Source organism: Hemibagrus wyckioides, linkage group LG01 (assembly GCF_019097595.1).
Source record: "Hemibagrus wyckioides isolate EC202008001 linkage group LG01, SWU_Hwy_1.0, whole genome shotgun sequence".
NCBI lineage: Eukaryota > Metazoa > Chordata > Actinopteri > Siluriformes > Bagridae > Hemibagrus > Hemibagrus wyckioides.
The window spans coordinates 5069484-5086280 of record NC_080710.1 but is presented as its reverse complement, the minus strand read 5'-3'; the positions used below and the strand labels follow the sequence as shown (position 1 = coordinate 5086280).

The 16797-nt window shown below is 42.7% G+C and overlaps 2 protein-coding genes across 5 annotated transcripts; one reads left to right on the top strand and one right to left on the bottom strand.

Annotated features, from left to right (window-relative positions):
• Positions 1-91: 91 nt before the first annotated feature.
• Positions 92-7697, bottom strand: wdr24 (WD repeat domain 24). 2 transcript variants are annotated; one of them, XM_058398082.1, is made up of 13 exons: positions 7633-7697; positions 6452-6636; positions 6249-6365; positions 5807-5914; positions 4707-5067; positions 4325-4502; positions 3144-3819; positions 2944-3053; positions 2699-2796; positions 1692-1796; positions 1124-1461; positions 823-1007; positions 92-560 (listed from the first exon to the last, which is right to left on the bottom strand). In XM_058398082.1, exons 4-13 carry the CDS (start codon positions 5906-5908, stop codon positions 392-394), a joined length of 2322 nt encoding a protein of 773 aa, XP_058254065.1. In that variant the 5' UTR covers positions 5909-5914; positions 6249-6365; positions 6452-6636; positions 7633-7697; the 3' UTR covers positions 92-391. The 2 variants fall into 2 exon arrangements, with proteins under 2 accessions (XP_058254065.1, XP_058254074.1); XM_058398091.1 differs by lacking the exon at positions 7633-7697 and having other exon boundaries at positions 1124-1458.
• A 232-nt stretch (positions 7698-7929) lies between these two features.
• Positions 7930-11356, top strand: zgc:112496 (uncharacterized protein LOC541336 homolog). 3 transcript variants are annotated; one of them, XM_058415264.1, is made up of 6 exons: positions 7930-8058; positions 8901-9059; positions 9147-9240; positions 9502-9661; positions 9748-9900; positions 10425-11356. In XM_058415264.1, exons 2-6 carry the CDS (start codon positions 8920-8922, stop codon positions 10601-10603), a joined length of 726 nt encoding a protein of 241 aa, XP_058271247.1. In that variant the 5' UTR covers positions 7930-8058; positions 8901-8919; the 3' UTR covers positions 10604-11356. The 3 variants fall into 3 exon arrangements, with proteins under 3 accessions (XP_058271247.1, XP_058271430.1, XP_058271340.1); XM_058415357.1 differs by having other exon boundaries at positions 7978-8058; positions 8911-9059; XM_058415447.1 differs by having other exon boundaries at positions 7963-9059; positions 10428-11356.
• The last annotated feature ends 5441 nt before the right edge of the window (positions 11357-16797 follow it).

Here is a 16797-nt window from a genome sequence, read left to right as displayed (position 1 = left end):
AAGACAACACCCAAAACTGTGTTCATTTCTGCATAACTTTTATAAATAAGGGCAGTTGTATGTAGAATTCATATCAGTATTGAGAACAAGGTGTGTAGATAAGGAACGCACTTTATTGCTACAGTTTCTGTATTAGCAACAAATGATGGAGATAAAAATATTTACAAACTTTTTTTCCCACAGATTTGTATTTGACAATGCAGCATTTTAAAGGTTAAAGGAAAACAAAAGTGCTTTTATAGAATGAGGGTATCGTACTGATATATACTTCATGGCTGGTTTGTGTGTGTGTGTGTGTGTGTTGTTGAGAGGGTCTTTTTCATTGTCTGTAGCAGCACCTTCATTCAAGCACACACTGACGTATTTAAATATGTATGTGTGTGTGTGTGTGTCAGGCATATTCACACAGGTGTCCACACCCAGCAGGGCAGTGGTTAGAGCTCTTAAGCCACTCCATCACATGCTCCAAATGGCCACCGTGGCTGCAACCCTGACACCACACGAACAGGCCCTTCACAACGTGGTGACACACTGCACACACACTCGCGCACTGGTGGCACCTACAGCACAAAAACAAACACACAAGAGAAGAGAAATACGACTTGTCAGTTGTCAGAGACATGGGCAGTAAAGCAGGTGGTCCTGTCCTGGGGGGGGGGCTTTGATCCTGTCAGTCACGGTATAGGAGGAGTAGCTTCCAAATATTTCAAATCACATGTTGTATTCTGCTTGTTGTGTATCTGAGTGTGGGTTCGAGATGCTTCTATACTTACTATGGCTCGCTGCTACATGATTGACTGACTGCATGAGGTGCGAGCATACCTGTCACAGATCCAGCCCTTGTTACTCATGGGTCGCTTGCAGTTGCTGCAGTTGATGTGCAGCGTGGTGGATGCCTGGTTCAGACACGTGATGGCGCTGCACGTGCTCAGTTTGATCACCTCGTTGCTGACGTTCCACAGCTCGAACCTCTGCAGCAGGTCGATGTAGGACATGTACCAGTGTTCCTGTGAGACACACACATACACACTTTGATTACACTTTATTATATATATATATATATATTTTAATAGAATCTGGGTAAATAAACTAATTTGCTCTATAATCATTAAGCTCTCCTGACCTGCGTGAGCTCATCAATCTCCTTGCGGATCCGTTCGCCGAGCACAATGAGCGCAGAGACGGCCATCTGCACGTCACCCTGCTCGGCGTAGTAGGCCAGCGTGTCCTTGACGATGGCGTTGAAGAAGCCCGGCAGCAGCCGTGGCTGGAAGAGCAACTGTGACACCGAGATCAGGCTGAATGACTCCATGGGCGTCAGACACACGCTCTCGGTCTCACCACCACTCGCCTGTGGGGACTCGGCTTTCTCTGCCGGGAGCTCAGGCGCCGTCGCGTGTTCCACGATCTCATGCCGTAGCGGGAACGCCTCCTGGGGGAGAGAAAACTCCGTCTCCTCTGCTGCAGAAGAAGTAAGGAGACAACCAGTAATCCTTACTAATATAAATGAAGTTTCTAAGACACTAAGAATCTAAATTATTTCTTTATATAAAATGAAACCCTGGTGATTACATCACGTCTATAGTAGGTCTGTCACCATTAATACTAAAGCCAGACAGAACACTGTATATTTTGAGAGTGTCATTGGCTGTGTATCATTTGTCACATGCGCTTATGTTTGCATGTCTGACCTGCCTGATTGTCGTGGTCTATGCTGTACAGGTCATCATCATCCAGCTCGGCCTCTCCAAACAGATACTCAGCCTGACCGTCACTGCCCTCTGTCTCTTCATTCTCTAGAAATAAAAAAGTGAATATGATATACACGGATCAGACATAACATTCTGAGCAGTGACAGGTGAGACTGATGATCTCCTCATCATGGCACCTGTTAGTGGGTGGGATATATCAGGCAGCAAGTGATCATTTTGTCCTCAAAGTTGATGTTAGAAGCAGGAAAAATGGACAAGTGTAAGGATTTGAGCTTTGAGTTTGACGAAGGGCCAAATTGTGATGGCTAGACCACTGGATTAGAGCATCTCCAAAACTGCAGCTCTTGTGGGGTGTTCCCGGTCTGCAGTGGTCAGTATCTATCAACAGTGGTCCAAGGAAGGAACAGTGGTGAACCAGAGACAGGGTCATGGACAGTCAAGGCTCATTGATGCACGTGGGGAGAGAAGGCTGGACCGTGTGATCCGATCCAACAGACGAGCTACTGTTGCTGAAATTGCTGAAGAAGTTAATGCTGGTTCTGATAGAAAGGGGTCAGAACACACAGTGCAGGACGGGTCAGGGCTGTTTTGGCAGCAAATGGGAGACCAACACAATATTAGGCAGATGGTCATAATGTTATGCCTGATCAGTGTACTGGTTCTTTTTACCAAATATCATGCTTTCAGGAAGCTTTGGGAATGGTGCTTCTCATAGACAAGGATAACATTTATTGTCCAACAATATTCATTATTCCTATGATGGTGGTTGCATGCTACAGAAGGTGGAAATGAAGCAAGGGCTAAGTCTCACTATCAGCAGGCAGTCAAATAGAATTACTGGTAAACAAAGTGAAAGTCCAACACCAAGTAGGAATTTTATCATATAATCAATCTTAGATGCCATTAGTGTTTGTTATACTGTATAAGAATGCAAGTTGTTCAGGGTGGATGCTTCTGTTGTGTGAAGATGCTGTTGTGTATCTCACCATCATTGTTGAGGTTTGTCTCCAGGTTGTGCAAGTTGTCCTGTCTATTCTCTTTGTTTCTCTCATTCAGAGCAGCACTCATATCCTTCAAACTGAAACTAGAATAAAACAAAAACTCTATTAGCATCACGCACTGTCCCCAAAATGACAAACAATCCCTGCTGTTATTACAGATAATTTTACATTTACAAAACGTTCATAAAAATCACTAGACATGGATGCTGACCTGACACAGTGCCACGTACCTGTTCATGAGGGGCATGTTGCCCAGTTTACTCATGTTGTGATTGGCTGGTGGTGTTGGGTGACCCGGGTCAGAATACATTATCCGCAGCATGGTCCATGTCGTTGACACCTAGACATGTACACACAAAGTATTAACATACAGAACAGTCCTGCCAGATGACTAATTAGGATGTCAGACACTATGCACAAGTCGACCCACCTGAGGTCTGTTGAGCTCCTTGGCAACCTTGGCGTTGTGGTCACAGAGCTCAGCGAAGGGTCTCCCGCTCAGCTGGTACCTGCGTGCTGTCTCAATGAACCAGTCCATCCTCGTTCCTCCGTCCAGGTCAGACTCAAAGACACTGAGCACACTGGAGACCTGTGCAAAGCGCTCCATTACGTCATGCTTCTTGAAGAAGAAGATAGGGTAGCGGCGGTCTCCTCCCGGGCATGGCTTGCGTCCACCTTCGGCAGCCATTAGGCTCTCTTTGGCAGCGAAGGCTAGATCCCCGAACAGACCGAAGCTGAGGCCCTCAGGGTTGGCGCGCACCTCTGGCCGACTGGCATCATTAAACATGTGCTGGTACAGCGTGCTGTCTTTGGAGCCAGAGAGCAGAACGTCAGGGTCATGCTGGTTGCGCCACACAATGCCTGTGGCAACGTCCTTGTGCTCCTCGAAGGTGGCGAACGGGATGTAGGGCCGGCGTACGTCCCAAACGTAGATGTTGTGGTCCACCATCATGGAGCACGTGGCCAGATGCCAGCGACGCTCTGGCCGCCACTTGACACGCGCCACAGAGGCGATGGTCTGTACGCAGTAGATCTCTTTGGCGCGGTTGGTCGTCATATCCCACACCTTCACCATCTTGTCACGCCCACCTGTGGCTAGCCATCCCCTGGAGAGTGTGAGATATACTTACAATATATTAAGGCTTTAACTACATTATTAATACAATTTGACCAAGAGATTTGAGCAATATCCTTGACCACAATTTGATTACAGTTAAATGTGACAGCGAGTCCAATTTTCCACCTGATCAGAAGCGTAGATGCGTGTCAGATTGCATGATGATTAGCAGTGCCGTTTCCTGGGCAACTTCGACAGCAGGGCATTCATGGCAAGCAGCACAAGTGCTGTTACTATGAGCTACACTGATACCAACTGGCACCTTATGGAGATGATTCCATGCCAAATACAAAGCTGCTTTGATGAAAAACTAAACAGGTGGCCTGTAGCGTTTAAATTACGATCAAAGAATCAGGAGGAGATTTCAGCAAATTTAACACTGACATCATATCAAAAGTTTGCTTTGCAATCATGCTACACTGAACAGCAATCCAATCACAACCTTAGGCTGAACCACGGATTGTTGTTATCAGATTTCTGGTCATCAAACCCACCGGTCCTCAGGGTGCCAGTCACAGCAGAACACGGGGCCGGTGTGGGCCGTGAACATCCTCTCATAGCGGTCAGGTCTGCGGATGTCCCACAGCTGCACGTTCCCATTCTCAAAAGACGCTGCAAACGTGAAAAAGTCCTTCGTGCTGAACTGCACATCTCGAACACTTTCCGACTGACCTAGCCACACACACACACAATTAGTGTTAACATGAGTGCAGTGATCTTTAACAGTAACAGAAATCCGTCATACACTGAAGCCATCATACTCATCACAATTCAACATAGAGAAGCAATCATTCTGATTTGTGTCCATATGAATGTAAACCTTTGTATTTAACTACTTAAGTACTCTTCATCTACTCTTCTGTACTGTTTGTATACCGGAGAAAGTGCTGACGCTCTCCTTCTTGCGCAGATCAAAGTACTTCATGAATCCGTCCTGAGAGCCTGAGAGCAGCATGTGCGCCTCGCTGGGATGGAAGCACACTTTGTTGACGGTGCGCTTGTGCTCGGCGAAAAGGTGCTCCTGCTTGTTACGGCACGGCCGCGACAGGTTCCACGTCACTACTGCGCCGTTGGTGGCCGCTGTAGCCAGGAGGCTATCATCGGCCTGGTGCCACATGACGTCAGCGCAGCTGAAGTTCAGCGACGGCTTGCGGCCCACGCGCAGGTTCAGCCGCTCCACAAAGCCATCCTCTTCAAGCGCAAAGATCTTGAAGATGTTGCGACCGGCCACCACCACCTGTGAAAAGGAGAGGGCAGAAAACACGACTCAGTATTCTAATATACACTGTACAATACTTGCTCTGTTTATTCAGTTCCAGTGAAGGAGGCGTGGCCTCTCTCTGTCAGTCCTATTGTCGGAGGTGTGGCCACTGTGTCTGTCAGTCCCAGAAAAGGAAGTGCAGCCTCTGTGTCTGTCAGTCCCAATAAAGGAGGTGTGGCCTGTGTCTGTCAGTCCCAATAAAGGAAGTGTGGCCTCTGTGTCTGTCAGTCCCATTGTCGGAGGTGTGGCCTCTGTGTCTGTCAGTCCCATTGTCGGAGGTGTGGCCTCTGTGTCTGTCAGTCCCATTGTCGGAGGTGTGGCCTCTGTGTCTGTCAGTCCCATTGTCGGAGGTGTGGCCTCTGTGTCTGTCAGTCCCATTGTCGGAGGTGTGGCCTCTGTGTCTGTCAGTCCCATTGTCGGAGGTGTGGCCTCGGTGTCTGTCAGTCCCATTGTTGGAGGTGTGGCCTATGTGTCTGTCAGTCCCATTGTCAGAGGTGTGGCCTCTGTGTCTGTCAGTCCCATTGTTGGAGGTGTGGCCTCTGTGTCTGTCAGTCCCATTGTTGGAGGTGTGGCCTCTGTGTCTGTCAGTCCCCGTAAAGGTGGTGTGGCCTCTGTGTCTGTCAGTCCCAGTGTTGGAGGCGTGGCTATGATTTAACAAATTAACCAGGTGAAAGAGTGAGTTAGTACCAAAACCAGAATAAAGGTTGAAAAATACCTGCGTGGCATCCCGACACACGCTGATGGCATTGGCCGGAGCATCCAGCAGGCAGAACATGGTTCGGCCACTGACGGTGCCGACGGAGGCCATTTTCTCCATCCCAGCCTGGGAGAGAGAGAGAGAGAGAGAGAGAGAGAGAGAGAGAGAGAGAACAAAGAATGGCTGAAGTGAAACAGAGATCCTGCTATAGGTAAGACCTAATGCTGCAGTTCAATTTCTGACCAGCAGAAGGCACTTTTGCTGGAACTAATCCTTTTATACTTTTATACAATTGCTTATGTAGGTTTAAGACAAAGGTCATAGTCATATACTAAAAAAAGGTGTATTACAGCAGAGAGAGTTACTAAACTATGTTGAATAAAGCCATATGTGAAAAAATCTGTGCACCCCTGTGTGTTGCGGGTGTGCAAACTGTGAATGATCACAGTTCCACACTTACGTTTCAGACTGAAAGCCGCTCCACACTGAGACTCCACCGCTTTACTTCCTGTATTTGCCTTCTTCTTCTTTTCCTTCTTCACCCCAACGAGTCCATAGATCTTGTGTGGTGGAGGCACTGCTCACATCAACAACAGTGATTATTAAAATAACTGTATTCACACTCACTTACCTGATGTAAGACGGATTTCTCTAAAGACTTACGAGTCAGGCAGAATCCAATCCGAAGCGCAGAAGTGACAATCTGATGGTTAGAAGGGCTTCCAGGAGTCCTGAGACTGGTCTGTAGTAGAGTCTGCAGCTCAGTTTACCATTAAGCCACGTGGGACGTCACGTGGCACGCTGCGGCCATCCTCACATCCTCTTACAAAATAACACACCTGCATGTGCTGAGGAGACACAAGACATAAACAATGATAATGGGAAAATAATCATGAAGGCAGAGCTATTGTTAGGACCAGGACATCACGATATGCTTTGTTCCTGCTCACAGAAACCTTCATTATATCAGTCATTCCGGTTTTTAATACACCTCTCTGTGTAAACTGTTTCTAAAGCTAATTTAAATGAGCACATTAACAGAAACCTTGCAGCCGAAAGAATCCATGTTATAGAAGATGAATCACCACAGTTCGACCAATCACAATCGAGAATTCAACACCTTACAACTTATAACTTCATAACGTCTTTAGGTAATAAATTTGATTAGAGGAAACCCTGAATCATCATTTGTAGGAAATTGGTTTTGATGTTTTCTGATATCCAAGACACCACGGCATCTCTTCTGAGTTTAACGTAAGGAGAAATATAGTTTATAGTAAAAAGATATCGCAATTCGATATCGATGTATCGTCATGTCTCTCTCTCGCTCGGTCAGGTATCGCCTCGAAGGAACAATATTATTTATTAGAATTTATTCAAATATGTGGACATTTAATTTCTTAATATTAATACCAACATTTCGACGTGTCATTTCTTGCACGTCGTTTTGAATGCTGATGCTAAAAAAAAAATAAAAAGAAGAAGAAAATAAAAACACTGTTTATTTCTGTTTACACACAAGCCAACATTTAAATTCAAATCACGGCTCTGATTGGTCCATTGATCAAACAAACGCACCAATGAGCAAGCGGCTCTTATTTAAAATGTAACTGTCTATAATCGATTATTTCCCCCCCTATTAGTTATTAGTTAGCTAGCGAGCTAATAGCACAAATATGAAATCATTTAGCATACCGCTAAGCCTAGCTGTGAGAAGACTAATATATAATATATGTATATAGGTCGACGACATTTATATATAATATACGTATATATATAAATATATTTTTGCAAAATAAAAAAATCTGTAAGCGATAAAAATGTAATAATGAGGCATAACTAACCTTTTCAAAACAAATGTGAAGCAGTGTAAAGGAAGAAACGGCTGCTTGGCAAGCACGCGGACACGGAAATTTCAAAATAAAAGACACCGACAGTGGAAGGCTCACTAATAATAATAATAATAATGATAATAATTTTACATGTCGTTTTCGCGCAGTGTTTCAAAAGACATATATATATATATATATATATATATATATAATATATTATATATATATTTATATATATATATATATATATATATATATATAATATATATATATATGTGTGTGTGTGTGTGTGTGTGTGTTTTTCAAGGAAACCAGAAATGTAGCCACGGTGGCGTGCTTCAACTTCCGCCATGCTTATACACTGAATACACTGATCTGAGAGCAGCTTTAAACTTTCACTCTGAAACCTTAAAACCTTTTCTCCAGTTGACCAAAGAGGTGAAGAACATTTATACTTTTCTCACTGCAGCTTTTTTTTTTGCAAAAGAGTTCATTCATTTAGAGTAATCTGTACACATTGGTCTGTTTTAAGTCTGTGTAATGCTTTCTCAAATCCCCCTGTTCCCTACTAATGTAAACAAAAAGTGCAAAGCTTTCAATATAGAGCCGCTGTTGCTGTGGAAACCTGGATAGTGTAGATTTGTATGTAAGAGAAAAATATCGGCGAGAATCAAGGGGAAGGTGTACAAGACAGTGGTGAGACCGGCCATGCTGTATGGTTTAGAGGCAGGGTCACTGAGGAAGAGACAGGAGTCAGAGCTGGAGGTAGCAGAGCTGAAGATGTTGAGGTTCTCTTTGGGAGTGACACGGTTGGACAGGATTAGGAACGAGACAGCTCATGTTGGACGTTTGGGGGGCAAAGTCAGGGAGGCCAGATTAAGATGGTTTGGACATGTCCAGAGGAGGGAGAGTGAGTATACTGGTAGGAGAATGTTGGACATGGAGCTGCCAGGCAGGAGGAAAAGAGGAAGGCCAAAAAAGAGGTATATGGATGTAATAAATGAGGATATGAAGTTAGTGGGTGCAAGTGTTGAGGATGCAGAAGATAGGGACAGGTGGAAGAGGCGATTCGCTGTGGCCACCCCTGAAGGGGAAAAGCCGAAAGAAGAAGAAGCATGTAAGAGCTGCTGCTGTGATCGTCATGACTGTTCCATGTCCCAGGACTCCATTTCGAGTCCCCTCTGCTGGTTTTCTCATCATTAGATTTGATTTCTGTAAAGCTGCTTTATGAAAAGTATTTACTGTAAGTGAATACAGTGGATTGTGAGTACTTTCTTTAGTGTGTCTCAGTGCGTCGACATGTCTGGAGGCGAGTGTCTGTTCCGCTGCGAGGACCCGGCAGTCTGGAGAGGCATTTATGCAAAATACTGGGCTGTTGTGGAGGCAAAGGCTGCTGGGAAGCAGAAGAGTTCAGGGAAACTGCTGGAATTAGAGAAATGGTATAACTCCACTGCATCATCATGTAGCATACATAAATCGTAAAATAATATTTTAATAATTGTATAACGAATACGCTACTGTTTCAGGTATCAGGAGCAGCTCCCAGCAGCCATTTTAGCTCGCACAGAGCGTACTTTGACGCAGCCCGAACTGGTCAAACTCATGGAGTGGAAATTAACCGTGAGTATACGCTAAAAATCAATGCACGATTAATCCATGATGGGTGAAAGTGATGCTCCTGTGTATTTAGAGCATGTGTGGTGAGGTCATAATACGTCTTTCTTTCTTTCTTTCTTTATTTATTCATTTATTTCAGTCCATATTTTCTATCCCTGTTTTTTTTTTTTTTTTAATTTAAAGTGCTTGTGTATAAATTTGTTATGATGTTCTAGAAAAATTTCCCTACATAAATATTGACATGACTCACCTCGTCTCTGACAGAGAGGGAAGTTCCGTCCCCGGCTCAAGCAGCTGATTGGCTCCAACAGTGAAGAAGCGGTGCTTTGCTGCACCAAGAAGGCGTTCGCTCTCCTTCCGGACGTCCAATCAGCAATCACGGAACTGAGCACGCTCAAAGGGCTCGGACCTGCTACAGCGTCAGGTAAGTATACAAGGGTAGCCTATATGATGAAATAATTACAAAAAAAAACCCCTAACAAATCTCTAATTATCTCTTGTTCTCTGTAGCTGTATTAGCAGCAGGAGCTCCCGGAGAAGTCGCCTTCATGGCCGACGAGGTCGTAGAGAGCATTGCCGAGCTGAGACCGGTTCAATACACGGCTAAGCATTTCTCTCTCTTTTTGGAGAAAATACTGCACAAAACACATCAGCTCAACAAAGGTAACAAATATAGACGTTTCATTCTTTGAGACATTAAAGAGACAAATAAGAGACATTTCTGTGCAATGTTTAGGTCTTTGTTTCTGGAAAAATAATGGAATGTGTTCCATCATAACTGCCGGGATCCAGAATGTTGGTCAGTTCTTGGCCCTCCAATGGGACACGCAAATGGAATAAACACTATGCGCCAGTTGTAGACCAAACCAGAGGAAATCAGAGCAGAGTCTTGCAGATTAAGATGCTGTGTGAACAACAGCTTATCTCTTGGGGAATCTGAACTGGTGTTTATTACCTCAAGTGAAGTTTGTAAGCTCGAAGTGCAAAATGATCAGTAGTTTCCCGGTACAGAATTTCTCCAGAAGGAGATACTGTATAGTGCAGCTGTTTGTCAATGCACAAATTCTTGCTTTCTGGTGTTCAAACCTAAGTGGAAGTCATCAAGGGCACATCGAAAGCTCTGACTGGAATCAGACACAATTTTCCAGTTTCGGTTAATTAAACTGATGTCAATTCTTCCTTCTCAGTAGACAGTCAACAGGATTGGACCCCTCATAAGGTGGAGCTGTCCTTATGGGCGTGGGAAATAGCCAATCAGATTCAGCCCTCTCTTCTGGAAGAGTTTTCCCTGAGCGACAGCACCAACAGAGAGACCAAAGAGGAGGAGACTAGAGAGCAACCGTCTAAGAGACGCAAGACGGAATAGCATACAGTTGTGCGTTGCAGAATTGACGTGCAGTGGTTTGAAGCCCAGTGTGTTGAAGGAGACAAGACGATGGACTGTGACATTTCCAAACCCGAATAGTTCAATTCTAAATCTGTTGAAAATCAAAAGGAAGCACTAAATCTAATCAGCGACATTATCAAAATCTAGGACGGTGAAAACATTTCAACAAAACCATGATGAAAAAATGGAAACTTGCTTTGATGCAAGAAATTCATTATGTCAAATGTCCTTGTTTACGCAAATGAGATATGACTTCAGGCTCCTTCTGTCTGTATTAGAAATTGAAAAATTCTAATATATATAGTATATCTTAGTAAATTTGGTGAATCAGGATTAATAACTGTCTTTATTAAATATAGCTGAGTTTGATATGAATTTATACAATTACTGATATTGTCTATAAATAAAATGATAGTTATATGAATAGTATAAATATATGTATCAGCATATTCCATGTTATTGGGTTTGTCAAATAATAACCCAGCATCAAGAGTACACCAAAGTTAACTGTACATTTATACATAGCTTACATTTTCTATATATCATAAGAATACGTTAGAAGGATGGCGTTTAGAAAGAAACAAAAGAGGGCCTAATATAGAAACTTGTGGGACACTTTGTTGCCCTTTCTCTGGCTCAGAATCATCTGACCAAGCTTAGAAAGTATGTGTAGATTCGTTCTTCCACTATATGATCAGGATGTCATGTTTTGTAATAAATGATTATTTTTGACTCGTGATTCTCATCATTGATCTGGTCCCCTCATATTTCATGAGGAGATATACCATAAGATTAAGAGAGAAACAATCTACAGGGATCTGATTACTAGCTAGAAGAGTCGAATTAGTTTACCTTCATATGAAATAGTTAACATTCACTATATCACTCAGTCAACCGCCATGTACTTATAGTACTTAGCTGCTAAACAGTGAGTAGGTACTGATATCTGGCCTCTAAAGTACTAACTAGCTAACCAACCTAGTGATGTAATAATTAACTAGCTTCCTAAGCACCTGGCATAAAAATGAGTTCAGTATTATTATCTAATAAATTGTTAAGTAGAGATGGTCTAGCTGAAATTGTGATATTTTGGTAATTAATAACAAAGTGGACAAGGTAGAACTAGTACTTCCCTTGTCCAAGATTATATTACAATCCTCAGCTTAACTCTCTTGCCAGTGTATACTCACTGTGGTCGGGCTGGTTCTAGCTGGTCTGGCTAGTTGTGCTTGATGGAATTAGGAGGGTTTTGGAGACTTGTAGACTGGTTCTAGCTGGTTCTGGATGTTCAGGGTGTCCTGCTTGGTTAGGATGATTCTGTATAATCAGGCTGGTTCTAGCAGGTCTGGTTAGTTGGGTTTGATGGAATTAGGTGAGATTTTTTAGACTTGTAGATGGGCTGTAGCTGGTTCTGGATGATCAGGCTGTCCTGCATGGTTGGGAAGGTTCTACATCATCAGGCTGTCTCTAGCAGGTCTGGCTATGATGGAATTAGCTGGGTTTTGGAAACTTGTAGACTGGTTCTGGATGACCTACCTGCTCAGCTGGCATGGCTCTAGCTCATTAGGTTGGTTCCAACTGGTCAGATTTGTCTCAGCTGGTCAGTTTGTTTCTACCTTGTCAGGCAGGTTCCAGCTGGTCTGGTTTAATGATTTTAGAGAGGTTTTGGACACATGCAGGCTGGTTCTAGTTGTAATGCCCAGCTGCCAAGGCCAACTGTCAGTCTGGGAGGCAAACTGACCAACAAACTTGACCAGCTAAGACCAGATAATTATGGTAAGGTATACATATTTCGGGAAAATATGAGCAAGATTAATTAGCATCTTTGGTCAAACACTCACCATACAATAGGCCAGTGTGTGTTTTCAGTGTATACCTGTCATTTCCTCAGCACACATATTCAGAGTCACAGCTTGGTTCTTTATTCCTCACAGCTGGAAAATGAAAGCAGGTACAATGAAAAACGGTACAAAGGAAGAAAAAAAAAAATGAACCAAAAAAAAAAAACAGTAATAGAAAATGTCTCGGCTCCAGACATTTAAAAATTACATCATGAAACTCGTAATGAATTTCATATAAACTACATATATATATATATATATATATATATATATATATATATATATATATATATATATATATATATATATATATATATATATATATATATATATACACATACATATATATATATTATATATATATATATATATATATATATATATATATATATATATATATACACATACATACATACATACATACATATTTTATATATATATATATATATATATATATATATATATATATATATATACATATATACACACACACACACACACACACACACACACATCTCTTTTTATCTTTGATCCCACTGGAATAAAATAGACGCTTAGCAATACATTTTTTTGTTCCAAAGCTTCAGTCTGTAAACTGCATTTATTTTATTTATTTATTTTTTTTATTTTTTTTTAAGTTGAAACAAGTTGTCGTTTCTTGGCACCATTTGGAAGTTTGTGTTTGGACTACAAATTGGCATATGGACTACAGGTAAGATGGCAGCACAGAGAGGAGCAGAGTGATGAGCTCATAGCAACATGCATCTTTGTAATCAACAACTACAGCAGCACCAACAGCATCGGGTCAGTCTGGAGGCCTGGTTCTGAGAAACAATGGCAGTTATTGGCTGTGGTTTGATGCAGAAGTAGTTTACGGATTAATTAAAGGCCTGACGTTTTTTTTACGTCCCAGAATTTCACAGGAGATGAAGTGAGACAGTTCCCACAAGCGAAAAAGACTTCTAAGTGCCAGTATACACCCTTGTTGACTTCCACTCGTGACTCGAAAAATACAACCTACAGCACACACTGGCAGGCTACATACCCGATGTGCCAGTGCCATGTAGAACCCTTCGTAGGCCCCAATTTTTTTTCAAGAATGTACATGTTCATGTTTATAACTATAGATATTGGGGCCCATATTTATGCTGAGATATATTTAGGGGAAAACATAGGTAAGAGAGCTTTCTATTAACTAGCTACATTTTAGCTACGAAAAGTCCGCCTACAGCACACACTTGACTTTTGCAGTGGTGCAATACTGTTGATACTGTTTACTTTAAAACATTTTAGTCATATCAGCTTGCAAACAAGCCTATGTGCTAGTAAGCTAGCCTCATTTAGATATGAAAAATAAGTGAAAGTGGCTACATGGTAAAGTACGAACCTGTACGGTCATGTTTGTTTAGAATTCAGCATTCTGTCAGGCTTTCAATCTCACTAGTGAGCCTGTGAGCTATCAGATTATTAGCTAGTTGCCAGTTATGGCATTTTGATTTTTATTGACTCTTCTTTAGGGAAATGCTCTGTTGAACAGTTCTACTTAGAAATTTTGAGGATTTTCCCAATGGGATAAACTGAGAAATCCTTTAGGGTTCTAGGTTTCACCCTTATTTCTAAAAGCATAGACCCTGTTTTTCAAATCTGATATAGTTTATTGCTCCTATTTACATTTAGAAACAGCATTGTCTGACACTTTGTTTTAAGGAAATTAGATTTCAATGCCCTCTGGGTCCTCCTTCTGATGTCTATAGCCAGGTTGCCAGAAATGGCTCATCTAAGAAACTCCAGTTGCACTGACTCAGCTGAAAAACTACTGTGTAATGCCTCTTAAGATAAACACAGGGGTTTGCCTAAGCAAAAATGTACCTGGGAAAGTCAACAAGGGCGCACTACAAATGAGTCTGGAATACAGCACTGATCTTGTCTTTATTTAGCCTCCTGGATCCGGTTTCCGAAATACGTCCCTTTTTAGATGTCTTGAAACCTTTCAATCAAGAAAAAATTTGCAAAGGAATGATGACAAGTAGGCATTAAACCTGTACCTGTACTGGAACACTTCACTGCCTTGAACAGATGCCAAAACAGATATTTACATAACTTTCCTTAAGAAATAAGGAACAGTCTGATGTAACAGTCTGATGTGCTACTCTGTATTCTCGTGAGACCAGTTAACACATTTTTAAATAATATATTGTTTTAATACCTTCTTAAAATGTTTTTATCTTCCTTCTCACCTTTTTACTGTTAATCATCTTCCTACTTCTCCCTTCTCCCTCGTTCCTCATTTTCCAATCTTTCCATTTCATCTTCTTTATGGGCCTTTCGTGCTCTCTGATGAAGATTCATGATCCTTTTACCTCTTTACTCTCCACACAGCACCCTACAATAAATTCACAGTTGCACAGTGTTCCGACTACACACTCTAACTCCGGCAATAAGTAGATCAATGGTTCGGACTGAAGCCTCGGGTTTGGCTTTGATAAACCTGAGATCAATTGCAAAGAATATTGAGCCTGGCATGATGAAATTGAGACCATCTTGGGGTCAGACCTGGCTCTATGACTAAGGAGGAATTCCCACCCGACAACTAAATACTCTTGCTTATAGGTTTAAAAGAAATCATAGTAAGACAAACGTATGTCCAAATATCACACTTTCAGTTACCAAGTTAAAGTGTGCTGTTTTAGGATTTTTTTTAGCATCATGGTGTACTATAATTCCATGGTGTTCCACGGTAGTTCTACCTGGCAACAATAGTCGTCCTATCTGTGGTTCTAACCTGGCAACAAAATGATCCTAAACTGGCAACAACAATGGTCCTAACCTGGCAACAAAATGATCCTAACCTGGCAACAACAGTGATCCTAACCTGGCAACAACAGTGATCCTAACCTGGCAACAACAGTGGTCCTATCTGTGGTCCTACCTGACAACAACAGTGGTGCTAACCTGGCAACAACAGTGGCCCTCTCTGTCGTCCTAACCTGGCAACAACAGTGGTTCTATCTGTGGACCTAACCTGGCAACAACAGTGGTCCTATCTGTGGTCCTACCTGGCAACAACAGTGGTCTTATCTGTGGTCCTAACCTGGCAACAACAGCGGTCCTAACCTGGCAACAGCAGTGGTCCTATCTGTGGTTCTAACCTGGCAACAACAGTGGTCCTAACCTGGCAACAACAATGGTCCTAACCTGGCAACAAAATGATCCTAACCTGGCAACAACAGTGATCCTAACCTGGCAACAACAGTGGTCCTATCTGTGGTCCTACCTGACAACAACAGTGGTGCTAACCTGGAAACAACAGTGGCCCTCTCTGTCGTCCTAACCTGGCAACAACAGTGGTCCTATCTGTGGACCTAACCTGGCAACAACAGTGGTCCTATCTGTGGTCCTACCTGGCAACAACAGTGGTCCTATCTGTGGTCCTAACCTGGCAACAACAGTGGTCCTATCTGTGGTCCTAACCTGGCAACAACAGTGGTCCTAACCTGGCAACAGCAGTGGTCCTATCTGTGGTTCTAACCTGGCAACAACAGTGGTCCTAACCTGGCAACAAAATGATCCTAAACTGGCAACAACAGTGGTCCTAACCTGGCCCCAACAGTGGTCCTACTTGACATCAATGGTGGTCCTTACTGGCATCACTGGGGATCCTATCTTATATCAATGGCTGTCCTCTCTGACAACAAGAGTGGTCCTAGCTGACACCAGTGGTGGTCCTAGTTGACATATTGGCCCTGAATAAGGGCCCTGTCAAACCTGTCCTCTATTAAATAAAAACTGGTCCTTCCTCAAATCAAGAGTAGTCCTCACTGACCCCACAGATAAGTTCATCATATATGATGTAGATCATATATGATAAGTAAATCATATATGCATTATGAGAACAAAGACTGCAGGTTTGTGCTCACTGTGGTGTTTTCCCCCGAATCACCCTCCAGCATTTCATCTTGGCTAGGCACTATGCCTTACACAAAGAATAGTGAAGAGGATTTAAGGCCTTTTATTGGAATGCAGCCAGATCCACCAACGTTCATTGCAATTGATCCTTTCTGGAGTCCAGAAGCACTTGACCGTAATGTGTGTTTGAGGTGCTGCGTTGTTTTAAAGCACATCTCGCATCATCATCACGGAGCTCGACACACAGAAGCAGCAAGCACAGAACCATGACTAGAATAAATAGAGGTACAAATAGAAATATACAACTTATGGCACAAAAGTTCACAACAACACACACCTGCAACGTTGTCGTGCTTTTCGAAAAAGGTCTACATCACCCCCTACCACCACCCCCGCCCTGCTCCCGTCTTATACAACAACCCCATA